This window comes from Stegodyphus dumicola, chromosome 8 (genome assembly GCF_044657685.1).
Source record: "Stegodyphus dumicola isolate Sdum_Otavi_A_Nest chromosome 8, ASM4465768v1".
Taxonomy (NCBI): Eukaryota; Metazoa; Arthropoda; class Arachnida; order Araneae; family Eresidae; genus Stegodyphus; species Stegodyphus dumicola.
The window spans coordinates 124,887,244-124,912,932 of record NC_140775.1 but is presented as its reverse complement, the minus strand read 5'-3'; the positions used below and the strand labels follow the sequence as shown (position 1 = coordinate 124,912,932).

Here is a 25,689-nt window from a genome sequence, read left to right as displayed (position 1 = left end):
GAAATTTTTTTTAAGAACTTTTAATAGTCATCTAAGCTTTTACAGCAAACTTCCTTAAAGGCCATGCACGTATCTTCTTCAACTCTTTTGGAGTCTTCAGATTTTGTTGCCTTTTTGTCAGAGCTCTGCGCATAGCTCTGGTCTTTTTTGGCCGTAAATCCTTTGGCTTGTATTTCTTGTTTTTGTACAGTTTCCTCAGATTTTCTTTACGATTTTGATTCATCACTGTCAAAACTCTTGCTATAGATTTTCTGACAATGTAGCTGAAAATAAAAATCACAATATTGAAATCAAAATTTTGAAAGATATTTTACACAGTTTTTAAGTAACACTCAATGGACATGCATATTTTAACATATCATTAATAGCTCTAATGAATAGATAATAGTGGATTCTGATGAAGTATAATTAAAGGCAACATTTATTTCTTCACATGCTAATACTACAGAACTGAAAAATGCACAAAACCTTTGTATAACTTTTCGGTAGATAACTGCTATAGACCAATCTCATATGAGCAGCTAAAATAATGATTTCTTCAGTTACACAATTTAACACAGTTGCAAAGTAATTATTCAAACATATCCTCATATTTAAAATCTAAGAATAACAATTGATATGAAAGGCAAATAATCAAAAATGTAAAAACTTGATTGCTGAAACTGAAAAATGCTATAAGATTAAATGTTAGCAAAACAGCCAATGCCATACATGTGTTTTTATATTTCTCCTGCTGAATTATTAACAGCAGTTTGCAACACACAATTCAGATTCTACTTTTCATTTTAAAAATACTTAAATTGATACAGAAAGCTGAAATATAGACATCACTGAATAATTAAATATTTATAATACCAATATACCAGTTGCATAACAATTTTTTTATTTATTTATTAATATCTATTCACTTTACTGGCTTTTTTAGCTTCTCAGATCATATGAGCAATTAAACTAACTATTTATGACAAAGATTTAAAATGGAAAGCAACAAAATGTGAAGTATGCAGAATTTTTTTAAAGATGTTTCATCTTATATATGTGTGCATTAGTAAGAAAAAAAAAATAAATAAAATCACCAAATCTTAACAGTATATATATTACTTATGAGAATGATTGAAAAGTTATTTTTACATAAAACAATATTTTTTATTACAATAAATAATTATCTTTACGTGCATGAAATCAGATTTCTCAATGCTGAATTTATGCATTTGTGTGAAACAATATAAAACATAACACATAATTAACAAAGGAAAGAATTTAAAAGGGATATAAAACTTGTATGAAACAATAAAAATGGTAATAATGCACTACAAGGAGATATTAAAAAAAAAACTCAAAGGAAAAAATTAAACCTCTAACCAGCATTGCACGTCTTTAAAAAAATAATACATACATGCATCTTATCTTGAAATATGTGCAAAAAATTAACAGGGAAACGTTTCCCGGTATGAAATACCAAAAGCATTTTGACATTAAAAACTAAGAAAATACCTCTTTCTCACTACAATTTCGGGTTATTTAGGGCTTACTTAGCAAAATCCTGTGCAAGTTGATTTAAAGCTTACAAATTTGACATGGACAGTGATCCCTCCTAATTTGTAAAAACATATAACAATGCATTTTCATGCTGACAAATAACACTGTTGACTACTATTTGGAGAATAAAGTTCTCCTCAAGCAATGTTGTCTTCAACTTCAGGTCATTTATATCTCTAGTAGGAGTATATCTCTATGCAATTGCTTTTTCAACGTAGTCCCTTAAGTTCTTCACAAGTTAAGATCAGGAGATTTTGCTGGCCCTGGTATTTGCTTAATGTCTTCATTTTCAACGAATTTGTCAATGAGGTTGCTCAACATTATCATCCATAAATAAATCATTAGATCCATATGCACATCTGAAGAGTCTTACACAAGGTTCTAAGACCTTATCCGATATCTCTGGCCAGTCACAAATGTGCCATTGAAAACATGTAGCATCATTCATTTTTCCTCCAAACAATTCAACCTGCACTACCAAAACAGTCAACATTTAGAATCAGATGTTTAACAAAACCTTAACTCATTAGTAAAGACCACTAGTGCTCACTCCACTTCTGATTTTCTTGGTACCAGTTTAAGACATCCTTTTTTGCTGCGAGGACAGTGTATAGTAATATTATATAAAAGGCTTTTTTCAGTAAGTTTTTTCAGTTTCTTTTATATAATTTTCCGCCATACAATTTCAGCTGTGGCTGCAAGCTCTAAACTTCAGCAACAGACTTCCTGTTACAACTGGCAGTTTTTGTCAGATATCAATTGTAGGACCCAGTTGTTATTTGTTTATGACCTTATATAAATTTTCTTATGAAAGTTCCAGAGGTTTGAAACTGTGTCTATAGAACGTAAACTCCGTCTTGAAATATTCACATCTTAATGCTTACCTGCCCTGCTTCTAAACAGTGGATGATTTGCCAATTTATAAATTCTTCCAAATGATACTTCGGAGCCATAACACACTATTTTCAGTCCTTACACACAGAAATGAAAAGCTAATACAAAAATATGGAAATAAATGTAAGAAGACACGATAATTCAAAGTTCTGTAGAAGTGGTAATCTTGGAGAAGATGCCTATGACAGTGATTATACATTTCCATAATTGGAGAGCCTTTAACAATTAAACTACCTTAATGAAGTCTCTTAAAGAAAAATACTATTATGAACTGAATCTAGGTTTATCATCATTTCATATTAATATAATAAAATTAAGAAAGGCTTTTGTACTGAATCATGATGCCTTTTCAAAAGACATTCAAACTGATTTTTAGAAGGCATGGTTTAGGTCTTGAAACTATTTAGAGCAGGATATGTTAAACTTTCACTCGCGACACCATTTTATAACCGAGATTTTTTTTGCAACCCCCCCAGGACCCCATACGTATTGCACAAATTCGACGCATGAGTAAGTTAAACTGCCAATTTTTCACTTGTACTGTAATATACTACTGCAGTTTTAGGTTATTAACTTTAATTTCTAATTTTAAGACATAGAACAATGTGAAAATTTTATGAATGTTTATACTATAAAAATAATGTGTCGAAACATTGTTTTTGCTTTGCATTGTCTTATCTTTATTTTCAGATATGTGTAAAAATATTTGGTAATTGTAAAATTATTATAATAAGTCAAAGAAATATCAAAGCTGCTAAAATTTTTGGCGAACCCTCGGCACGTTTTGTTTGTTTTGGCATATTTGTTGAAGCGATAATAATATCAAATGCGGTTTAGGCACTTTGTTATAATTACTTGAAAGAAGAACAATGTGACTTTTTTTTTTTTCCGGTCCGTCAAAACAGAAACAAAAGGAATATGGTTTGCCAAGAATTCACTTGGCGCAAACTGAAAAAAAAAAGATGCCTTGATAAATGTGTGGATTTCTCCATAAATTTCGCACCAAATTTTACAAAATTTAATATTTAGGCATAACTTGAATTGTAGAATCGAAATAAGGGAAAAATTTGTTTTTTTAGAAAAAGTCCGACTTTGTGTCAAAATACCTATGTTAGAAGAATGCTATATATAAATCTAATATATATTCTAAGTCACACTTTTGAGACATGTAAACACAATTTGAATTTCATCAATCAGCCCAATAGAACAGGAAATACGGAACTGCCCCCACAGTGTACGCAGTACACTTAGTAGACTTGGTAGTGTACCATATACAGTGATGTCAAACAAAATTAAATACAAATATTAACTGATGGTCTCAGTTGGATTAGAAAGTGGTTATCTTAGATAAGAATACTATAACTATCAAAAATGTTTATTTACATTAGCATTAATAATTACAGTAATGTAATAGTAACTTATAATGGATGTAATATAGTCTTCAAAAATGCTGATTACTTTCAGAAGTGTTTGCCAAGACATGATTAATTATATTTTAACTTATAATTCTTTTATTCTGAAATAACTATTAATTTGATTTAGTATTAACATGTTTCAATAAGTTAATAAATTTTATTTATTGCTGCAATACATTTTTCGTAGTTAAAACTAAAAATAAACTAAGGGATTTGGTGATTAACCAAACTGGCTGTAATACAATAATCAAAATGCACACAAAAAGTTCAACATTACTTCACTGATGAACTATTATGCACTTTGTTGCCTGAAGAGTTTGTGTGCACATGACTGCCAGATTTTAGCACATTCCAAAAAAAATGGCAACTTCTATTAAGGCGGTTGTGATAAATACATAAATACTATATATATATATATATATATATAAAATTTATTTATGTCACTCTACAATTTGATTAACTAAAACACTTGATTGTAAGACAATATCAAACTTATAGAATAAAAATATATAGTAAAGGGAAGATTCATAACCAAAGATCCTTACACTGATAAGCAAGTTAAAAAAACAGAAGAAGCAAACAGCTCAAATGTATACAGCATTTTTCTATTTTGAGGAGAAATTTGAAAACCAAGATGGAAAAACATGACACAACATATAACAGCAACCATGACTTAAAAATCCAAAATTAAAATTCAAGACTAGCAATATCCTTAATGTCAAAAAAAGTCACTAATGTATCTTTGTGATGTACACCCTCATACTCAGAAAACCAGTCTTGGAGTATGTGACCTGAGTGAACAGGAGCTCTATATTCTTGAAATATGGCATCACCATTGCTAATCAAAATTTAAAGCTTGGGATGGACATGATCAGCCAAAACGGCAATAATGTGACCTTGCACAGTAATGATGCGTCCCATGGAAAATAAATACCATGATATGGCTGACCAAATCCTCGCCGTTTCACTCTCAGCAGCAAACAGTCCCTTTCATATGCTTGGGATTGCATTTGTCACATTCTTGCCACTAGATGGGAGGCATCTCTTCCTTTACTTTTTTCTCTAATTGAGTTCTGAGAACGAAGCTAGATTGGAACCGCTACATTTTAATAAGTTTTTCTCTGAATTACGGAACTTCAGAGAAAAACAATTAAAATGTACTGTCTTAAAATAATTATTACCTACCTTGTAAATAGTGTATACAGTCAAAAGTCGTTAATTCGGACACCCATAATCCGGAATGATCTATAATCCGGACCTCAAAGCTACAAACTTTCTGCGCATGCATCGCGCTCACGCGTTTACGAGAGCGCGTAAGACCCTTACGGCTGCGAATATGTTTGTGCGCATGCGCGTTTAATGTGTAACGGAGTTATACGCTAAGCTAAAGTTATCTAATTCAGTTAATGTTGCAGATTGCGTTGTTCCTTAATCTTCGAAATAGATCCGGCTTATTATTTTTTGCAGACTGTTAGAGATATTTTATAAAAGTAAGCTTGAACTTTCGATTATGTCAAATAGAATTTCCGATATATATTTACCACAAAGCCAAAGTATGTTTTGAAATCTGAAATCTGTTTATCAATTTCAGGCTGCTCTGCCGCAGAGGGGGGGGAGAAACATCATTATTAGATTATGATAGATTAGAAAGATTATGTCAAATTGAATTTCCGATATATATTTACTAATATGTAATTTGTATCTACAAAGCCAAAGTATGTTTTGAAATCCGAAATGTGTTTATCAATTTCACACTGTGGATTGGAAGTTGATCTGTCAGCACTATCCTTATCTTCAGGGCAGATGTTTTTATTTTATTTGGTTTATAATTCCTTTCATTTCGATGTACTCAGTCTTTGATATGATTTAAATCAAGTTCCTCCTCATTATAATTCGCTTGGATAGTGAGGAAAGTGACCCAGAGGTTATTGAAAACGAAAACATTTCCATTGACAAACTAGTGGGTATTCTCAACACAGCAATTATAGGACTTGAACAGCGGAACTTTGTAACTAAACAAGAAATTATGTCTGTTTAATAGAATTAAAGAGAAAGTATTATCACATGAAACGAAGCAACTTACATTGAAAGAAATGTTTAATAAAGTAAACAAATAAATATTAAGCTTTTTCTTTTTGTAAATTTTGATACCCTTTAGATCATAATTGTTCTGTATTTCATAAATTACGGTTTCATATTTTTAATTTTGTAATTTCTGCATGCCATCTTACCAGATTTAAACTGATGATCTATAATCCGGAATCGCCGAAGCCCCGACGAGTCCGGATTAACGACTTTTGACTGTATTAGTGTCTTATTTCAATAAATAAATTAAAAGACAAGATGGCCTGTTAATTCTAATAGAAACTCTTACTGGAAACGTGATTATTAGAAGCCTGGCGTCGAGAACACTGAAGATGCAGCAGGTAAAGAATTTTACATTAATTTTATTGTAAATAGAAGAACCTGATGCAACAGCATTCGACACATGTAAACTCGCCCAGAATTCAGAAATGGTGTCAAGACTCGTCTAGGTGTTATGACTGGCACCACTTTCTCTTGCATGTATTTTGATCACTGATGCGACTTTTGAGGTGCAGCTCGCCCAAAAATACCCTACTTGTGGAAGCTCTTTCGTATTGTTCTGGTGATGACAGCATTTGTTCAGCAGTCACTTTTGTGGCTGCAGTCTTCTTATTTTTTATCAGAATCCTCTTTAATGATAGTCTACTATGATCTCTCAACCCACATTATTGTCAGCACTGTGAATTAGCAAATGTAGCTTTTTCAGTTTTCCTGTACGAGTTAAAACACTTAGATACCGTGCTCTTGAAACAGCAAATGCTTTAGCTACCTTGGTTAAATGAAATCAAACTACAGCTGTATGAAAACTTGGTATAATTTTCTACTTCAGCAGATACCTATTTTCCTACATTTGTTAATTTCAAAGCTTTCATTTCAGATATCATGTCAATCATTTTGAGTACAATGAAGCTTCAGAAAATTTACATGTATTTCTTCAGATTATGTGCAAGTATCAGATTCAGGAAATCAAGATTGCATTTATATTATTAATGAAAGTACTAATATATAACAAACGACAAAAAATATCATGACCAGATCAAGCTGGTCATGACGCTCAGAGGGTTAAACATCATGTGAGAAATCAGGAAATTTATGTGCATATTTCAATAACTACAGTAACATCGAGCAATTTTTTTTTTTATGTTTTAGATAATATTTTTCTCCTGCATTAGTAAAGTTTAAAACATAAGTCAATTCTGAAATACCACCAGTTATCCTGAATAACTTTGCAAACCTGAGATCTAAAAGGTACTTTCACAGGGAAAGATTCCATATATTTGTCAAAAACAGATTCAAGAATTCTGATATATAGTATTTAATGATAAATATCTGATCATTTTCTTCTATCAGTCATAATAATTCAATTTTCTCACAAAGGTAGGCAGCAAAATTTAGTTTTTAAGCTAAATCAATATGAGGTAAATTCGTTTTAAGTAAGTCAACATGCTCTAATCCGTAAAATAAATTATCAAATCAAAAATCGGGAGAACGAACATCATTGTGAAATCATACTGGTTTACTTTTTTCGCAAAGCCAGGCAAGCAAAATGTCATAATTGTTTTAAATCAGTACGAGTTAAATTTATCTTAAAGAAGTCTAGCATGATTTCATCAGTAAAATAATCATCAAATGAAAATCAGGAGAATGAAAGTATGACATCATTCTGAAACCATACATCATAATTGCTAAATAAATTTAACTCGTACTGATTTACTTTATCAGTACTATTCGGTTTTGAAGGCCGTAAAAAATCGCCAAACTGTTGTTGATGCCAGTGCTGCCAAAAATAATTGTGGCAACCCTAACACAAGAAAGGAAGTATAATAGTAAATAACTAAGATTGATGTTTTAATTTAGGTGAAAAGTTAATTTCATATACTTTTTTATTATTATAATTTATATAAAAAAGGCTAAACATGACTGAATGGAAGCATCAGAGTAAATAACTATTTCCAGGGTTCATAGCCACATTTTAGTTAAAAAAATAAGCACCTATAAGCATTTTTCAAGCACATTTTATGAAAAAAAAAATGAGCACCTGTCTAATTACATCATACACAACTGCATAACTGTAAAAATTAGACTTGTAATTTAAAATATGAGAAATGCAGTTCTTATTAAGAGAGAATAAGCATTACCTCAACCATGGAAAATAATTACTTTTTTTTTTGTTTTTAATTTTAAATACTAGTTGAATTTACAGAACTAGTTTACAATGAGAGAAAAAAAAAACTATGAAGAACTAAACTACATTACAAGATTAAATGATGAAATTTAAAGTAATAGAGAAAATAAATAATAATAAGGTATATTTATTGTATTCGCTTGGAAACTAATAAACACAATTTATTTTTCCACTCATATTGATATTTAAATAATTTAAATCTAAATTCTGAACATTTTCTAAATTTTCATTGTATATCAGTTTTCCCTTAACACATATTGCAAGCAAAGTAATTTAAGTAAAAAAGAGGAACATTTCGGAAATCAGAAGACAGGAATTTGCTTCATGCAGTCATCCTTTAACAGTCAAAGCTTAACTAACCAGCATACTTGGAAATTGGCGAATATTCGGACAGTCGAGCGTAACTTGAAGGAGCGGAAGGGGGTAGACTGTAGCCGCTCTTTAGATTTTTCCGCTAAATAAAAACTCTTGACATTTCGATATGTGCATTATATAAAAATAAACCAACGGAACTAAAATATTCTGCTTAGCAAGCACAGTAAAACTCTTTTAAGTGTTCATAAACAAATCTCGGACTGAACATCAAAATTAATTAGCTCTGCAAAATATCGCAAACATTATTGTGCAATACGTGCGGCGTAATTCTTCCCTACGTGATATCACGCAACCGGAATCAACAATTGCCGGTATCGGGAGAATAAAGAACTAAATAACTGGGGTGTTTTTCATTCTAATTTTCAACAGACGGTGTTAAATTTCTGGAATAGAATCATTCTTCGCTTGGATTGGTAGACCGCAGAACATTTAGTCCTATTCAATCCAGATTGGAAAAAGACAAAAAAAAAAAAAAAAAAGTCCGTTGCTTGTTTTGCAGTGAGCTAACTGTAACAGTTTCAATATTAAAGATTTTGTGGAGAAAGGGACCGCCCAACCTTCGTACTGTATAATGTATTGGCAAAAAAAAATGAAATTATTTTGATTATTCGATTACTTTTCTTTTATTTAAGCCATTCCGAATATTATTCCTTAGAATGCTAATCTGTGTTAAAAAACAACCATTTTTTGAAGTTTACTATGCTTCAGCAGTTACTGCAACTATGTTATTATAAACATTCATACATATGCTCATAATAAACACGAATATGAACTGACCAAGCGGAACGAGAATGCAAATTTTTAATATCTTGATAGAAATTCAAACGTGTGTAGTATTTGGGTGGGAGGAAAAGAATGCCGAATGTACCGGAATTTTCTACTGCTTTTGCAATTCTTTGACCAATAGAACGACGGGCACCTGTCTGTACTCTTCGTGCACACCAAAGGTTATGTTAATCAAGAGAAAGGGGAAAAGCTATTTCCGGGAGTATGATTCATCATCTGACATTTCATATTAGGAAGAAAAGTTATTTATTCAGTTTCGGCTTTGGTACGGGGAAAAATAGCGTGTTCATTTAAAAAAAGCACTTATAAAGGCCTTTATATTTTATTTTCAAATATAAGGATTTATAAGCACTTATAAGGACTGCTAAGAACCCTGATTTCAGATCATTATTATAATTTATATAAAAATTGCTAAACATAACTGAATGGATGACTGCATCGCTATTTCGCTACCGAGTTATCGCTAAACCATAATTTGATCTCGCTGGTTGTTCAAACATAATTTTCTATAATGGATGATGCCTTTTCTTTGAAAATATTCTCGGTAAAGTGCAGAATCGCCCACTTATTTGTTTGCCACTTTTTAAAAAGGTAAAAACAATTGGATTTTTGTCAATTTTCTTTTACTTTTTAAGTGAAAATAGGTTGATGTGCACATAGATAAAATCAAGGGTGTCGCAGTGCCATTTTTGTGCAATTCTGGGATTTTTTTTTTAAAATTGAAAACAGGTCGATGTGTACATGGATACCGAGTATGTGCAATTCTTAAAAGCACGTCAAGAAGTGGGTGATTTTGCACTTTAGCCAAAATTTTATTGCAGACTTTTCGACATGGGCAATTCCCAAATTGTTAAATCCATAGGATATCAAAAAAGGATTTAAAAATTAAAGTAGTATTTCAATGGTGTCTTAAGAAATATAGAACTATATAAACTTGCACAATCTGAAATCAGTATGGACGCTAGATTTGGCGCGCTGTTTAAATGGGCGCGTTTTCTAGATTTGGCGCTTTTGCGCATACATTTTCGCTGCAATTTTTTTTACGGTCTTCAAAACGGAATAGTACCAATTAAGTCAGCATGATCTCATCAGAAAAATAAATCATCAAATAAAAAATCAGGAGAACGAAAGTATAACATCATTCTGAAACCATACTAGTTCATTTTTTTTCAGAGCCAGGCAAGCAAAAAGTCATACCTGTTAAATAAAGTAAATTAGTATGACTTAAATTTATCTTAAGTCAGCATGATCTCATCAGTAAAATATATCATCAAATGAAACATCAGGAGAACGAAAGTATTATAACATCATTCTGAAACCATACTAGTTCATTTTTTTCACAAAGCCAAGCAAGCAAAATGTCATAATTGTTAAATAAAATTAAATCAGTGTGAGTTAAATTTATCTTAAGGAAGTCAAGCATAATTTCATCAGTAAAATAAATCATCAAAATGAAAATCAGGAGAACGAAAGTATAACATCATTCTGAAACCATACTAGTTCATTTTTTCCCACAAAGTCAGACAAGCAAAATGTCATAATTGTTAAATAGTTAAATCAGAGCGAGTTAAATTCACCTTAAGGAAGTCAGCATGATCTCATCAGTAAAATAAATCATCAAATGAAAATCAGGAGAACGAAAGTATTGTAGCATCATCCGAGACCATAACTTCCTATAATATTTTCTGCACATAATTTACATTTTACACACTAAATTTAAGACAACTTGACTTTATTAATGTATAAATGAAATATAACTGCAATACTCTTTAGCATATTTTTCAAACTGCCAATAACTATCAGCAACAAATACCAAAGATAAAAATATGTGTTAGCTTTTAATTATAAATACCGTTTATTTAAAATATCTTACATGCTATTAAAAAGTACAATTGCTAACATTACTAAAAATATTGTCACAACTGCATTTTGCTATCAGACAGTTAAGTACTGTCACATGTTACTTATGATGTAAAACTCAGATTTTGGGATAATTCTAAAATTCCTTATACCTGGAACATTTCTTAATTTTTTTTAATTATTCTAATATTTAATATACACCGAAATAAAGAACACATCATAAAAATAAAAATTAATTAAAAAAAACTTTGTAATTAAATTCCTAATTAAAGTTACATTTTTATTATTCTAAATAATCAAATTTGGATTAAAAAATTTACTTATTTTATAGTTGAACCATTAATTTGTAATAAGTCATCACTTGATGAATGCATCAAATATATATATATATATATATATATATAAAAAAAAAAAAAAAAAAAAAAAAACTTGCTATCAAGTGTAAATAAATTTGTGATAAAAATGATAAACATATTAAGAGTTAAATAAATTTCTATGAAATTTTATGACTTAATTTTTAACAATACACAATAGCTGAAAAACCTTGAAATTATGAAAAAACCAGGAGTTTCTGGGAGGATTTCACATTTTAAATTTGTATTATAACACAATTCAGATTATTCAACTATTTATGACGATTCTGATGCAGAACTGATTAATATTTAGTTACATATTCCAAGATTTATGTTTTTTATACTGCAAATTTCTATGGTGAGAAAATTTCGAACAGCATCTAGGAAAGCTTTACTTAAATCAACTTTTAAGCATAGTAAAAAGTAAAATTAATAATTAATGTACACTGCACACACAAAAAGAGAGAGACGGTTTCTACATCTCCCATTCTACTTGCCCAATTGATGAAATTCAACTTGCATTTTTCCAGTCTCGAAAGCACGACTTAGGATATATATTAAATTTATATATAGTATTGCTCTAATATAGGTATTTTGACAAAAAATCAGACCTTTTCTGAAATGACATATGCCAATTTGTTTCTATATTTCAAATCTACAACTCAAATTATGCCTAAATAATAAATTTTGTAAAATTTGGTGCGAAATTTACCAAAGTTAAAAAATATATTTTGAAACATTTTTTTTCAGTTTGGGCCAAGAATAATTATTTCTTAATTTATAGCAACCTATTTTCCTTTCCTGTAAAAGTTCACAATTTGGTACCTCTTGTTTATTTGGAGATTCTTTTTTGACACCAAAATCAACACCAGAAAGGTACAATTTCAAGATGGCCACTACATAAAATTAAAAAAAAAATCAAAGAATTGCACACAGTATCCATGTACACATCGATCTATTTTCACTTAAAAAAAAACAGAGAATTGCACAAACTAGGTTGTCCGCACTGCCTTGACTTTGTCCATGTACACATCGATCTATTGCTACTTACAAATTAGAAAGCTGAAACCAAGTTAAAATTGTCATGGTAACCAGAGACGGGGTTTCATTGCCAAAATTGAACAAAATTTTTCGCGGAAGGAACACCCAATTCTACAGTTAGACAAGCACTACAACTTTCCTCTTTTCATAGCACACGAGCAGAAAAAGTCATTGTTCATTATTTCAAATAATTTTAACAAAAAGTGTGTAAACCACATTTGGATTATTATCACTTTTAACAAATATACTAAATTTCAAAATGCACCAATACATATATAAATTCCTGTACATCCTAAGAAATTTTAAAAAATTCTAATTTTTTGCAGGTATGCTTAGAAATACATCTAAGATGATGGTAAAAGTTTTATAGGTTATAATTCAAATGTTTTTCAAAAAATTTATAAATATTTTTAAATAAATCGTAAAAAAATGGCCGAATTTCACTTGGAATGAACCTAAATTTTGGATTCTGTAAGAAGGAATCAAGCAAGTTTTAATAAAAAAAAAAAGACATTAATAAATATATAGCAAATGCAATTAACACTGAGGAGCTAAAATTTTGAGAGCTTTTTCTTTAAAAAACTACTCATTCAATTTTTACAACTAGGCAGTTTGGCACCATTTCAGTCATAGAATCAAAATACAGGAAAAAAAAAAAAAAAAAAAAAAAGCATTCATTTCAGAAAAAGTCAGATTTTGTGTCAAAATACCGCTATATAATAGTAGGATCTTAAAAGCACACCATAAGGCAGTAACTGTCTATTTATTACATCTTATGTCAATTAATAGTTAAACATGCCATTTACTAATGTGCAAGTCATTGTCCATTGCGTGGATTACTTTTTGAATATGATGCCCCTCTGCACAACACATTCATCTAGGTGACGTTGGAAGCTTGCCATAACTCAGCATAACGTATTCCTTGGGACATAGCCGACGGCAGTTCGGATGCGATCCTTCAATTCAGGAATGACAGCACAACGTGTTTGGAAAAGTTCTTGCTTTAGGTGCCCCCAAAGTTGGCACATGAAAGATTAGATGAGCGAGGCGGCTAGGAAATGTCACCAAAACGGGAATTACTCTACCTGGAAATGTCTGTTGCAATGGTCTGTCCATCTGGAACTTTTCCGTAACGTCCCAAGAAGAAATGTTGCCCAAATAGACGCTGGGTTGCAATAACAGAGTAGTTATTCTTGAAATAACTTTCAACAAAGGCACGATGCTGTGCACTCCTACGATCCATATCACTGTCACACTTGAAATGGCAGCTCATTAGTACACGAATGCGACATGAGCTGCCACGCATTCATGCAGTACGTCATTGTGCTACACAAGTGAAATTACGGTATGAACGCTGCCACACCCTGTATAAATCTATTGCACATAAGTTGTGCTTTCGAGATATGAAAAACACAAGTTAAATTTCGTCAATCGGCGCTGTAAAGCGGGAAATGTAGAACTATCATTTTTTTTTCAGTGTACACACTACTATGTGGAAGCTTAGTAATGTACATATATTTGTAAAATACATTATCCTCCCTTATCATGTTCCTTCACGATGTAATTGAAAGAATGTCTTGACGATTTGACATATTGATTAAAACCAAATTATATACACATATCTGCTGATTAAACATTGCTTGAATCTTCATATAAAATACTATAAATGTCCATAGTAGATTAAGACAATTTAGACCAAATAAAATTTAATAAGAAAAATTAAGTTGATGATTACTAGGGAGAAATAAAATTTGAACAATTATAAAGCTTCATTACTTCAATAATTAACTCAAAGTGTGCTGATTTTATTGGTGAAAAACAGTCACTAGTAAAGGGTAAAAACTTAAAAAGGATTCAACAACCTACCAGGAGATATGTTGAAGAACTAGAAGAGTTAGCAGCTATGCGAAACCAATAAAAGTTAGGGCTAAAATCATGCATACTACTGTACTGAAATGTATACTATTTCAACTTTCAACCAGAACTTTACAAGACCAGAAAGGAATCTGATGACTAAAGGAAGTAAATAAAATGAATATTACAATTCATAAACTCATCTACTTTAGTTTTCTAATTTTTCAACTGCAGAAAATTATGTGCCAAAGTTCAGGTATTTCATCTTTTTGGTAAATCAATCAAGCTAATGAATAAAAATGCTTCTAAAAATGATCAAAATTTTGTAATTACTCAAATTAAAGCTTATTCACAAAATTTTCAGGAAAATGGTCATTTATTTAAAATTTTAAAAGTACAAAAATTTTTAAATAGTCAATTTTTTTCTTATACATAAAAACAAGAAAGGGCATACAAATTAAATATTTTAATTTATAAAACAGTGACAATTCCGTATCAGACTGCATTTTTTTATATTTAAAAATTAAAAAAATGCCCATAAAACAAATTTTAAAAATAGCCTCACAAATGTAAGATTTAAAACATAGATCAAAATTAAGATACCCTATTTTTTAAAAAAATCATTCCGTATATCTCTTACCAACAAAACTTAATAAAAAGAGAAAAATATAAACTTACATCTTGGATAACTTTGATGCAGCTCCACCTGTGACTTTTGCCACTCGCAATGCAGCCAATTCCTGTTTCAGCTCCTCTAGCTGCTTTAATACCTCATCTTTCCTTTTCCCCCGCAGTTCGCGAGCCTTAACTTTTGCCTTGAAATGAAACATGTTTATTAGATTTTAGCACATTACTAAAGAATTAATTTTTTTACAACTTATCTATGAAAACTTATGGTTACATATTACCCATACTATTCTCACCTGCAAACTGTAGTGACACTCTATCTGGCCAAAAAGGTAAAATGAAAGGTTTGTGTAGCTTCCTTTTTTTGTATGGGTGCAAAGCTTTTCTAAAAAACTCTGCTTCAAAACTTATAAGAAAACTGCATGATGAATTAAAAATTAGCTCAGTCAAAACAATACACAACCAGAAGAGAACTTCATTCATCCCCATTATAGAAAGTATTTAAAACGGTTTTATTTCATTTACTTAACATGTACAGAAATAAAAATTTAAAAAATATATATATTCCATGAAGACCTTTTTTGAGGACGAAAAGTTCAAAAGATATTCACCAATGGAAATCCTGAATAAGAGCAATACACAGATCACCAACATGAGGTTCACAGGGTATAAGTGGCCCACATTTTAAAATATTTGTCCCGCTGGGAAATCAACAAAATTTATAATTTGATACTTTCTGTTAACACAGCAAAAATCAAGAAATCTATTCTGACACTTCTGAGTAAAAATTGCATGTGTGGTCATGGTAGCCGTCAACAGAAGCACATCGAAGCTGACGCAGGAGCTTCTGATTGGTCAAAAAAGCAATAATAACAAGGCTGAAGCAATCGTATGACAATCACATTTAACATACTCAGCCTTGATGTGCATGGGTTCAGACAGATTAACTCCTTGAATTTCCGAGTGCAAAGAAAAGAAACTGTTGATGAGAACTGACTATAGCGAACAGTGAGAAAATTCTGTTTTATTATTCAAAATTATAAATTCATGTATTTGCCAAGAAACTGTCACTGCATTTAAAGAATGCAATGTGAAAAAACATTACAAAACACAGTAATTACATGATATTGGAGAAAGAAATAAAAGAATCAAACTTGAGAGAATTTAAATCACAACTAAATGCTCAACCAAGTATGTTTAGTTCAGCATTACAAAAAGCATCTAATATTAAAAAGACAAGTTATTCCATTTTATTTCCAATTGATAAAAAATATTGAACCACTTTCAAATGAGTTTGTAAAAAGAATGTTAAGAAGTTTTTGTAAAAGATGTAGTAACCTCCAAATGTTCAAAAACCTCCAAATAAGCACATATGTTGGGTTATCACGTTTGAACTATTATCACCATTTTTGGTGGTGTTAATATTTATTGGGTTCTCTGCAGAAGTGTTTCCTTATTTTGTGTTTTTAATAACATGCTGTCCAAACGGTACAGTGGTTAGGGGAGCCTAACTGCGATACCAAAGGGCCTGGGTTCGAATCCCGGAGAAGGCATGGTTGTAACTATCTGTCTCTTCATAGGAGGCTTCATGGTGGCCCACCTATTAGGTGCCTCCATAATAAAGAGACTACCACATCTGGCTTTAGTACAGGTTAACTTACAAAATTGTAAACGCCCTGATCTTTTTTAAATGAATATATATTAATGTGCACATGGACAAAGTTAAGGCAATGCACAATGCCTAGTTTGTGCAAATCTCTGATGTTTTCTAAGTGAAAATATATTGATGTGTAAATGGATACAGAGTTTATGCATTCTTTGACTTCTTATTTTGGTTTTGTGTAGTGGCCGTCTTGAAATTGTGCTTTCTTGGCATCAATAACGAATCGATAAAAAAAAGAGAGGCACCCAATTGTAAACTTTTACCGGAAGCACTTCTGCAGAGAACTCGGTAAATGTAAACATCACCAACTTTGACGATAATAGTTCAAACCTGGTAACCCAGCGGATTTATTCTATTCGCTTGTTCGAAGTTTGCAACCATTCCTGTTGCGTTCATTTTGTTGAATTATCACTGTCGTTGTTTGCATTTGCAGATTTATATTATTCTCTTATTTATTATTATTTTTTCTGAATTTTTTAACAACGAATAGATGATAGATGCCGGTTCTCGGTTCGGGATGAAAGGTCATACACAGGCCTGTGTATGACCTACTGCGCACTGAGGGTGCAACTGTTTGCCTGGAAGACGGCGTATCCTGACACGGCCATCGGCATGACGAATGACAAACCGTGATCCATCTGACCAGGCAACTTTTGCCCACTGATCCATGGACCAGTCGCAATGTTCCCAGGTGCAGTTGGAGATGACGCTTGGTCAGCAAAGGCACACGAGTTGGACGTTTGCTGCGTAGCCCCATATCCAACAGTGTCCTCTGAACAGTATGTTGATACTTTTCTACTTGGCCCTGCATTGTATTCGGCTGTCAGCTGAGCCACTGTCTGGCTCCGGTTTTGCTTCACCTTGCGAGGCAGTCTTCGATGACCTTTTTTTTGATAGCATGTGGACGTCCAACACCATGCCGTCTTCTGCTGGTTTCACCATCATTCATCCACTTTTCATACGTACTAACTGTAGATCGCGAACAACTCACAAGTCGTGCATTTTCAGAAATACTTGTTCTGAGCCTTCGAGCCATTACAATCTGCCTTCTATCAAAGTCGCTTAGATCCGCAGCCTTTCCCATCACACACAGAGTAAGTGAAAAAATGATCCTTCAGACTCTTCAGCAACAGTTAAATACCACTTCCACCTGATCACGTGCCTACCACGTCATCCAAGCGCGTTTGTCGCAAAATGTAGGGCTGGTCATAATGTTTTGGCTCTTGAGTGTATATTAATGTATTAGAAAGAACAACAGGATCAAGAGCAAGAAATACTAATCAGCTAAATGATTTTTTGAATAATGGAATTTTCAGAGAATGAGAAAATTTTCATTTTGTTTTGACTATAAAAGCTTTTAAATTCAAGAAATCGATTCAAAGAAATAGTTCATTTATTAGTAAATGACTCTGACACAAAGAAAATGTGGTTAGAGTACACTGAAGTATACCCCTTGGGCTAATCTTTGGAATACGGTAACAGGTAGTTTGGCGACATTTTGGTAAGGCGATAAAGGTTACTAGCTAGGACTTTAGCAGTGCACATGGATAAAAACAAGAGTGTGCACAATGCCAGGAAGCACTTCCGCAGAGTACCCGGTAAATGTAAACATCGCCAACTTTGGCAATAATAGTTCAAACCTGGACGGTTATTCTACGCTACGAGAGTCGACAGCAAGTTGTGGGCCGCCAGATGTCGCTGCTAGTAAAAAACAGGTCTGCCCGACATCCTATATTCTCTGAGTACGGAAGTTGTCGAAAGCGCGTGAAAAAGTGTTGCCGCATCGTCAATCAGGGTTGTGCAGTTGACGTACTAAGTAGACAATGGCTTTGTATGTGTTTTCGCCGCTGATTTTTTCATATTTAAACGAAGAATACGGTCGTAGATCTCTGAATCGGTGGCGAATTTATAGAAAATATGTTGATGCTTTTGCTCTGCCAAAAGATGTTTTCATTGCGTATTTCAGATTGTCAAAATTTATAGTTATTTTAATTTGCGATGAACTGAGAAAGTATTTGCAGTCACATTCAGAAAACAAGAACGCAATTTCTACTGAAAGAAAGGTTATGCTGTTCCTGAAATTATAGATATAAATTGTAATTGTATGCTTTAAAAATGTAGAAGATAATAAGTTTATCAAGCACACAAACCTTCTTCACTTAATACAAATATAGACATCCGATAAGCTTCTTGTACAGCAAGAATTACGTTTACTTTAAAATCTAACAGTTGAATACCTTACGAATAATACTGTGACCACAAAAAGGAATGTCGTTCATTACGCGAAATTCACACTACTGTAAAATAAAAATAAGAATAAAAAATTATAAAACTATAAAATAGCTTTAAAATATTTTTTTCAGTAGCTGTACTACTACTAGTGTGATACTTTTAATAATACGTTTTAGCACAGAGGGCCTATTAATTTCGTTTTGCCATTTTGTGGCGCTTCACTTTTCAAATCGTTGCCATCAAGTATTATCGCACTCTATTATATTTAAAGAAATTAAATAATGAGGAATCTGCAGAATGTATGAATGTTTCTCGCACTGTGATAAAACAACGGTACCTAGAGCCATGAAATGCTGAATAACATAATCCTCCATCCTAATGTAGGCATCTGGAGGCCCATATTTGGAACTGGGAATTTGTTTTATTATCTATTTCATATTTTGTAAAGCATGAGTTTTTGATTAAGAAACCCAACGATTTCAAAGCGAGCAATGCCAACATTGTACGAGGGAAAAAAAAAAAAAAAAAAAGGAAAAAAAGCATTTTCATCTCTAGCGCGCGAGACTATGTATTGGAAATTCTAAAGATATGCTTTTTTTAAATTATATGATATTGCTGTTGAATTGAACTTTATGGTTTAAGTGCGAAAAACATGATATTTAATAAATAAAGGTTACACGCAAAAAGTTAAAAAATGGACCTTAATATAAAATCTGAAGTAATATAAATATAATATTCAGTAATATAAAATCTGAAGACTTTCAGATTTTTTTTTTTTTTTCTTTGGGGTGTGTGTATGTGTGTGTATAAATTTTATTATGTTTAAAACTGGTTCCTAAGTGAGGACTTTCTAAGGGAAACTGGCTCCTATACATGTTACACATGGGGAAAGCCACGAAAACGCCGGCCAGCTCGTTCGCGGGATTCGAACCTCGGATCAAACTACCTGTGTTCAGCGACTCTACCGCTCGGCGGCTGGTGGGCTTGTTAGTAGAATTATTATTGCATTATGCTATAAAGTAATAATGCTATAAGACTGAGGGGTTTTCTTCATGGAATAGTACTTTTGTAACCTATTATAGTATTCAAAAATCATTGTTTCTTTGCAAACTTAAAAAAAAAAAAAAAAAAAAAAAAAAAAAAAAAAAATACTGTTCATAGCATTCTCATTTTTACATTGATTATTATTAGTTTTCTATTTAAAATGTGTCGAAACGCTGGTTTGACAAGGACTTCAACTGCAGGAGACCTACACTGATTATTTTTACTTTAGTACCTGCATTGTGAAAATATTACTATCTTTTAATTATTTTCACAGAATAAAATCTTTTGAGAAGGAAGAATATTTAAACTGAGCAAGCAGTTCTTATATATATATATAAAATTAAAATAACAGCAATGTAATATTAAAAAAAGGTATTAGTAATTGTGTGACAAAAATTGCAAAACGAATTAATCACACATACAGGATAGATTAGTTTAATTTTGGTTATATATTTTATATTGAAAAAATATTTTCTTTCATGTTAATTATAGAATAAATTATTTAAAATAAAGCATTTTGATACGTGTGTGATAGTTGAATGCAGCAGCAATCGGCCATAGTGAATGAATTTTATTTCTTTTCCTGAAAGAAATAATTTTCATAGAAAAATAAAATAAAAAAAGGGAAGAAATATTAAGAAAGAAGTAATTTCTTATTTAAAGAGATATTTTTCCAATAGTAACTGTAAAATAAATTGCGGGAAAACAGTTTTAATGTAAGCATGGGGAGGGGGAAACTTAGTTTGCTATTAGACTGTAATGCAAATTAATCATATTATAAATTTAAATGATTAAAATTGTTTATTTCTAAAAGGATTTGAAGTAAGCTTAATTCATCTACTCTTTGCTTTCGTGGTATCCCATATCACTCTTTATTTCTTAGCTCTAAATTCCTGCGTTAACTTTCCCCTTAAAAAACGGGATTTTCCTTCACATAAGACAGCAGCATATTCTGCTGCATGTTGGTCATAATACTGTTTTGTGCAATTTTTTTCGAATTACAAATACAGCGTGTGAGTTAGTGAAATAATGGGAGAATATTCCTAGAACTTCAGCCAGCGCGCACTATAAATTTCGTCACTCGTTTGTACTGCGATTGGTCTAAAGCTCCTTGAAGCCTTGTCCCCTTTCAGTAAAGTCAAATGGACCCACCCGCCCACCAACTGAGGACCACAGAATGGCTTTCTCGATAAGTTGTGACGGCTGTCTATACCGGTTTTTTTGAGTCAATATTGTTCGCTTAAGTTGTAGACAGATCCAGTGACCATAGAATAGGCGTCCTGGTAACCTAGCTAATTCATCTTATTCGCTTATGCGAAGGTCGTCGTTGTTCGCATTTGAAGATTTATATTACTCTTCTCTTATTGATTATTATTTTTCCTGAATTTTTTAACAATGAATAGATAGAAATATTTTCGCATAAATTAAGAAGTTTTTGTCGAAAGATGCCGGTTCTCGGGTCGTCAGTTCGGGATCAAAGGAAGAAAATATGGCGGGAGGGGTGAATGCTAATTTGTAACATGGCTGTTCAAGTTTTGTTCTTAATTATTAACAGCTGTAAGCACGCAGAACCATGCTTTTTCCACAACCTATAATAATTTTAAAATGTATAAAGTTCTAGTTTTATTAACAATGCTACTGAAGAAAATTTGATTACTGTTTATTTATATTGTGAAATATATTATGAAAAAGGATAGGTATTTGTTTCAACGTAAAATGCTTTAAGCTGTATGCAAGTAACTTGGAAAAAAAAAAATAATGAAAACTATGTAAAATGTATGTATTAAAGGTCATGCAATCATTAATTTATTACATGGGCATGGCTCTTACCGAAATACATCAATCAACAGGCAAAGTACTTAATAATGAAAAAAGACACTTGTAATAGAAATATTAGTATTCTATATGAATTACGAGAAAATACATATAAGTATAATGGAAAGGTAAGTATAAGAATACTAATTGTTATTTTTTAAATGACTTTTTACTTCCCTTTATGTTTAATGCATTGTTTTCTGTGCTAACTTGAATTTAATCCAAATTTATTTTCGTATATTACGTTTAACCTGTTAGTTTTACATTTACATACTTATTATCTGTGAATTTTTACTACCATTTTCTGCTAACTTGAATTTACATCACTAAAAACCACGTTTACAAAATATCACGCTTACAGCCTCGATGCGCCGCGAGCTGGGCGAGTAAAAATGCAACGGCCCCAACGGGTTCTCTGCGGATGTAAACCCCAATGCCATTTTTGTGTAATTCTGGGATTTTTATAAAGTGAAAATAGGTCGACGTGTACATGGATGATACCGTGTATGTGCAATTCTTAAAAACGCTGCAAGCAGTTTGCGATTCTGCATTTTCTCCCAATTTCGCATCTAATCCTCGTCATGATTAAGCACTTTTGTTCCATAAAAGTTCTAGCATAAGCGTAATTCGGCTAGCAGATTGTTGGAAAAAAATGTGGCTAATCTTTGGAATATGGTAACAGGTAGTTTGGCAACATTTTAGTAAGGGGATATAGGTTACTAGCTAGGACTTTAGCAATGTACATGGATAAAGTCAAGAGTGAGCGCAATGCCATTTTCAAGCAATTCTGGGATGTTTTTTTAAGTGAAAATAGGTTGACGTGTACATGGAGATAATACCGTGTATGTGCAATTCTTAAAAACGTGGCAAGCAGTGGGTGGGCGATTCTGCACTTTCTCCCAATTTTGCACCTAATCTTCGTCATGATTAAGCACTTTTGCTCCATAAAAGTTCTAGCATAAGCGTAATTCAGCTAGCAGATTTTTGAGAAAAAATCTTGAGTTAAAAAGGAAAAAAAAAAAAAACCTTTACTTTGTGAAAACAAAATGGCGTCCAAACAAAAAACTAGCAGGTTGCTGTAGCAGGGTTGGTTCCAAATTTTCGCAAAAAATCGCCAAGTTACCATAATCCAAAGATTAACAAAAATGTTAAGTAAAAAAAAAATGCCTCTACTTCGTGAAAACAAAATGGCATCCAAACAAAAACCAGCAGGTTGCTGTAGCACGGTTGGTCACCAAATTTTTGCCAAAAAATCGCAAAGTTACCATAATCCAAAGATTAACCGCCCCTTGTATTATCAGGAAGTTGTTGTTTCGGTTATGGTAACCCGAGTAGTTGAATGATACGTAAATATTCTTTTATCTAGAATTGGTGCTTTTTTTGACTTTTTAAGTGAAAATATATCGATATGTACAGGGACAAAGTTGAGGAGTATGCAATGTTAAGTTATGCAATTCTGATGTTTTTTTATGTAAAAATAGGTGGACGTGTACGTGGATAAAGTCAAGGGGGTGCACAATGCCTAGTCAAAGAATCGCACAAAGTCGGTATCCATGTGCCGCCAAAAATCGCCAAACGGTACCCATAAATATACTTTTACCCAAAATGTAAGAGCTATCTGCCTTAGGATAAATGCATTCTTGAAGGTCTTTCTTAAAGTGGCATGTATTAATGTTATACATGGAGGAAAACATGGCCTATGCAGCTAAATCACTTAGCTTACTGGGAGCCACACTGATATAAAAAAAAAGCCAGTGTTCAACAGATTTTTCTATTTGATGACTGGTGGATGTTATATAATGATCATTTGTATATTTGTACATTAGCTTTGGACTATATGACAACACCTAATATCAGAAATCTTTACTTTATGGGTGGGGATCTTATATTGTTATATTTATCATTACAAATACAATATATCTTCAACTAGAAAGGTGAAAATGAAAATCAGCTGCTTTCACATATGGCACTAAATTTAGGGATTTTATGATAGAGAAAAAAAAAAGGGGGGGGAAAGAAATGGTTCTATAATATTCAAAACCTCTCTTTTGTTGGATGTCAACCCTATACTGAAAGCTGTTCACCTGAACTGTAAGTATCTGAAGATCTCTTTTATGGAAAATTAAACATATTTTGAGAGTAGAATTAGGCCTATATCACTGCATCAGACTACAGCACGATCTCAATTTTATACATAAAATTACACACACTTGCACATGAAACTATTTATATTACTCAGGCTTTAATACCGTTACAAATTCTTTCATGAACGTAAATGACACACATTTAAATATACTTTTCCTTATAAATCTGTAAATTGTAGTTAAAATATAAAAGTATGCAAACAATACATGCTTTTGTTGGCATTTTACTGAAAAGCTGAACACAAGCGAACTAATTACTAAACAAAAGGAAAGACAACAAGGCAAATTACTGATGCGATTAATGAACAAGTTGAAACTTATTTACATTTTCCTGTCATCTTACACCGAATTTAATCTAGTATCTATTTCACTATTTGGAGGACAATGCCAGCTACGAATGTTTCCTAATTCAGCATCTGCAAATTACGGAACGCGGGATTTTAAATAAAGACTAGTCATAAAGCGATATATTTATACGCTCCATATTCTGCTCACAATGTCATTTGCGCAGATTACATTTCATGTACAATACTATAGTCAGAGGGGAAAAAAAAAAAAAAAACTTACTTTTATTTAAAAAACAGAATAAAATTCTAAACAAGACTAATACATCATATTTTGTAAATAAATATTTCAGACTTCGGCATATCAGACTATTATTTATTCGGTAACATCATGAGATAGATAGTCTCATGATAATCTATTTTCATCAAACACTAAGAAATTTTCTCCGCTCAAAACAACATTAAAACACATATGAGGCAATATTTAGAGTAAAATATGAAAGGTTATTTTTTCTACAATTTAAAATTAACTTACCATATTTCCAAAGAAAATTTTATAGTAATTTTTCACCTATCTTGGCTTCGTTTACTCGCTTTCGCATTTCCTAAGAGCTGCGTTGAGAGGTTTACTTGCTGTTATGAGTAACAACATTTTTTGAAGGCGTAAATTTAATACGATAGAGCAGTGTTTCTTAACCTGTGGTTCATGGACCCCCGGGGTCCATGGGTCATATTTTGGGTGTCCGCCGACTGCTCCTAATTTTTAAAATGTTTGCATCAATATTTTAAAAAAAACTTTCTTTGTCACGGGCAACCTCTGTAAGCCGTCTGTCTGCCATTTCCCAATAATAGAGACCTTCACAATACGAGGAAAAGAACATTCGCAAACCATATAAAAATTGAAATTTTTAGAAACACAAAGTAGCCTTTGAATTTTACTTCACTTGGAAATAAAGTGACGTTAAACTCAGTTCCGCAAAGTTCTTGCAAATTTTTTAATTAAAATATTTGTTTTAAAAATTTGCAAGTTTGTTTTACTTTTTCATAAATTGTAATTAAAATTTTTTTTTCAAGTTTTTTTTTTTTTTTTTTTTTTTTTTTGTGTGTGTGTGTGTGTCTTAATGTTTGTTCTTGAAGAATCGGACGGTGTTGAAAAGCCACAATGCTTTTTATGTGGAAAAGTTTTGGCAAACGCCAGTATGAAACCGGCAAAATTGATAGAGCATCTCAAATCGCTTCATCCTGAAAATGCATCTAAAGACCTAGAATTTTTTACAAAGAAGAAAGCCCAGTTTTCGAAATCTGGAACGTTAACCAAACTTGGATTTGGTATTTCACAAAAACCTTTGGTTGAGGCATCTTTCAGAGTTGCATATCGAATTTCCAAAAGTAAGAAAACGCATACTATTGGAGAGACATTAATTAAGCCATGTGAGCTGGAAATGGTTTAAATAGTTTAAGGACTGGAACAGGGAAAAAACCTTGAGGCTATT

General features: G+C 32.0%; 1 protein-coding gene across 1 annotated transcript; it reads right to left on the bottom strand.

Moving 5' to 3' along the window:
• Positions 1–24,886, bottom strand: RpL35 (Ribosomal protein L35). The gene is made up of 3 exons (XM_035374171.2): positions 24,732–24,886; positions 15,066–15,202; positions 1–263 (listed from the first exon to the last, which is right to left on the bottom strand). The coding sequence occupies exons 1-3, from the start codon at positions 24,732–24,734 to the stop codon at positions 32–34; spliced, it is 372 nt and encodes a 123-aa protein (XP_035230062.1). The 5' UTR covers positions 24,735–24,886; the 3' UTR covers positions 1–31.
• Positions 24,887–25,689: the final 803 nt, after the last annotated feature.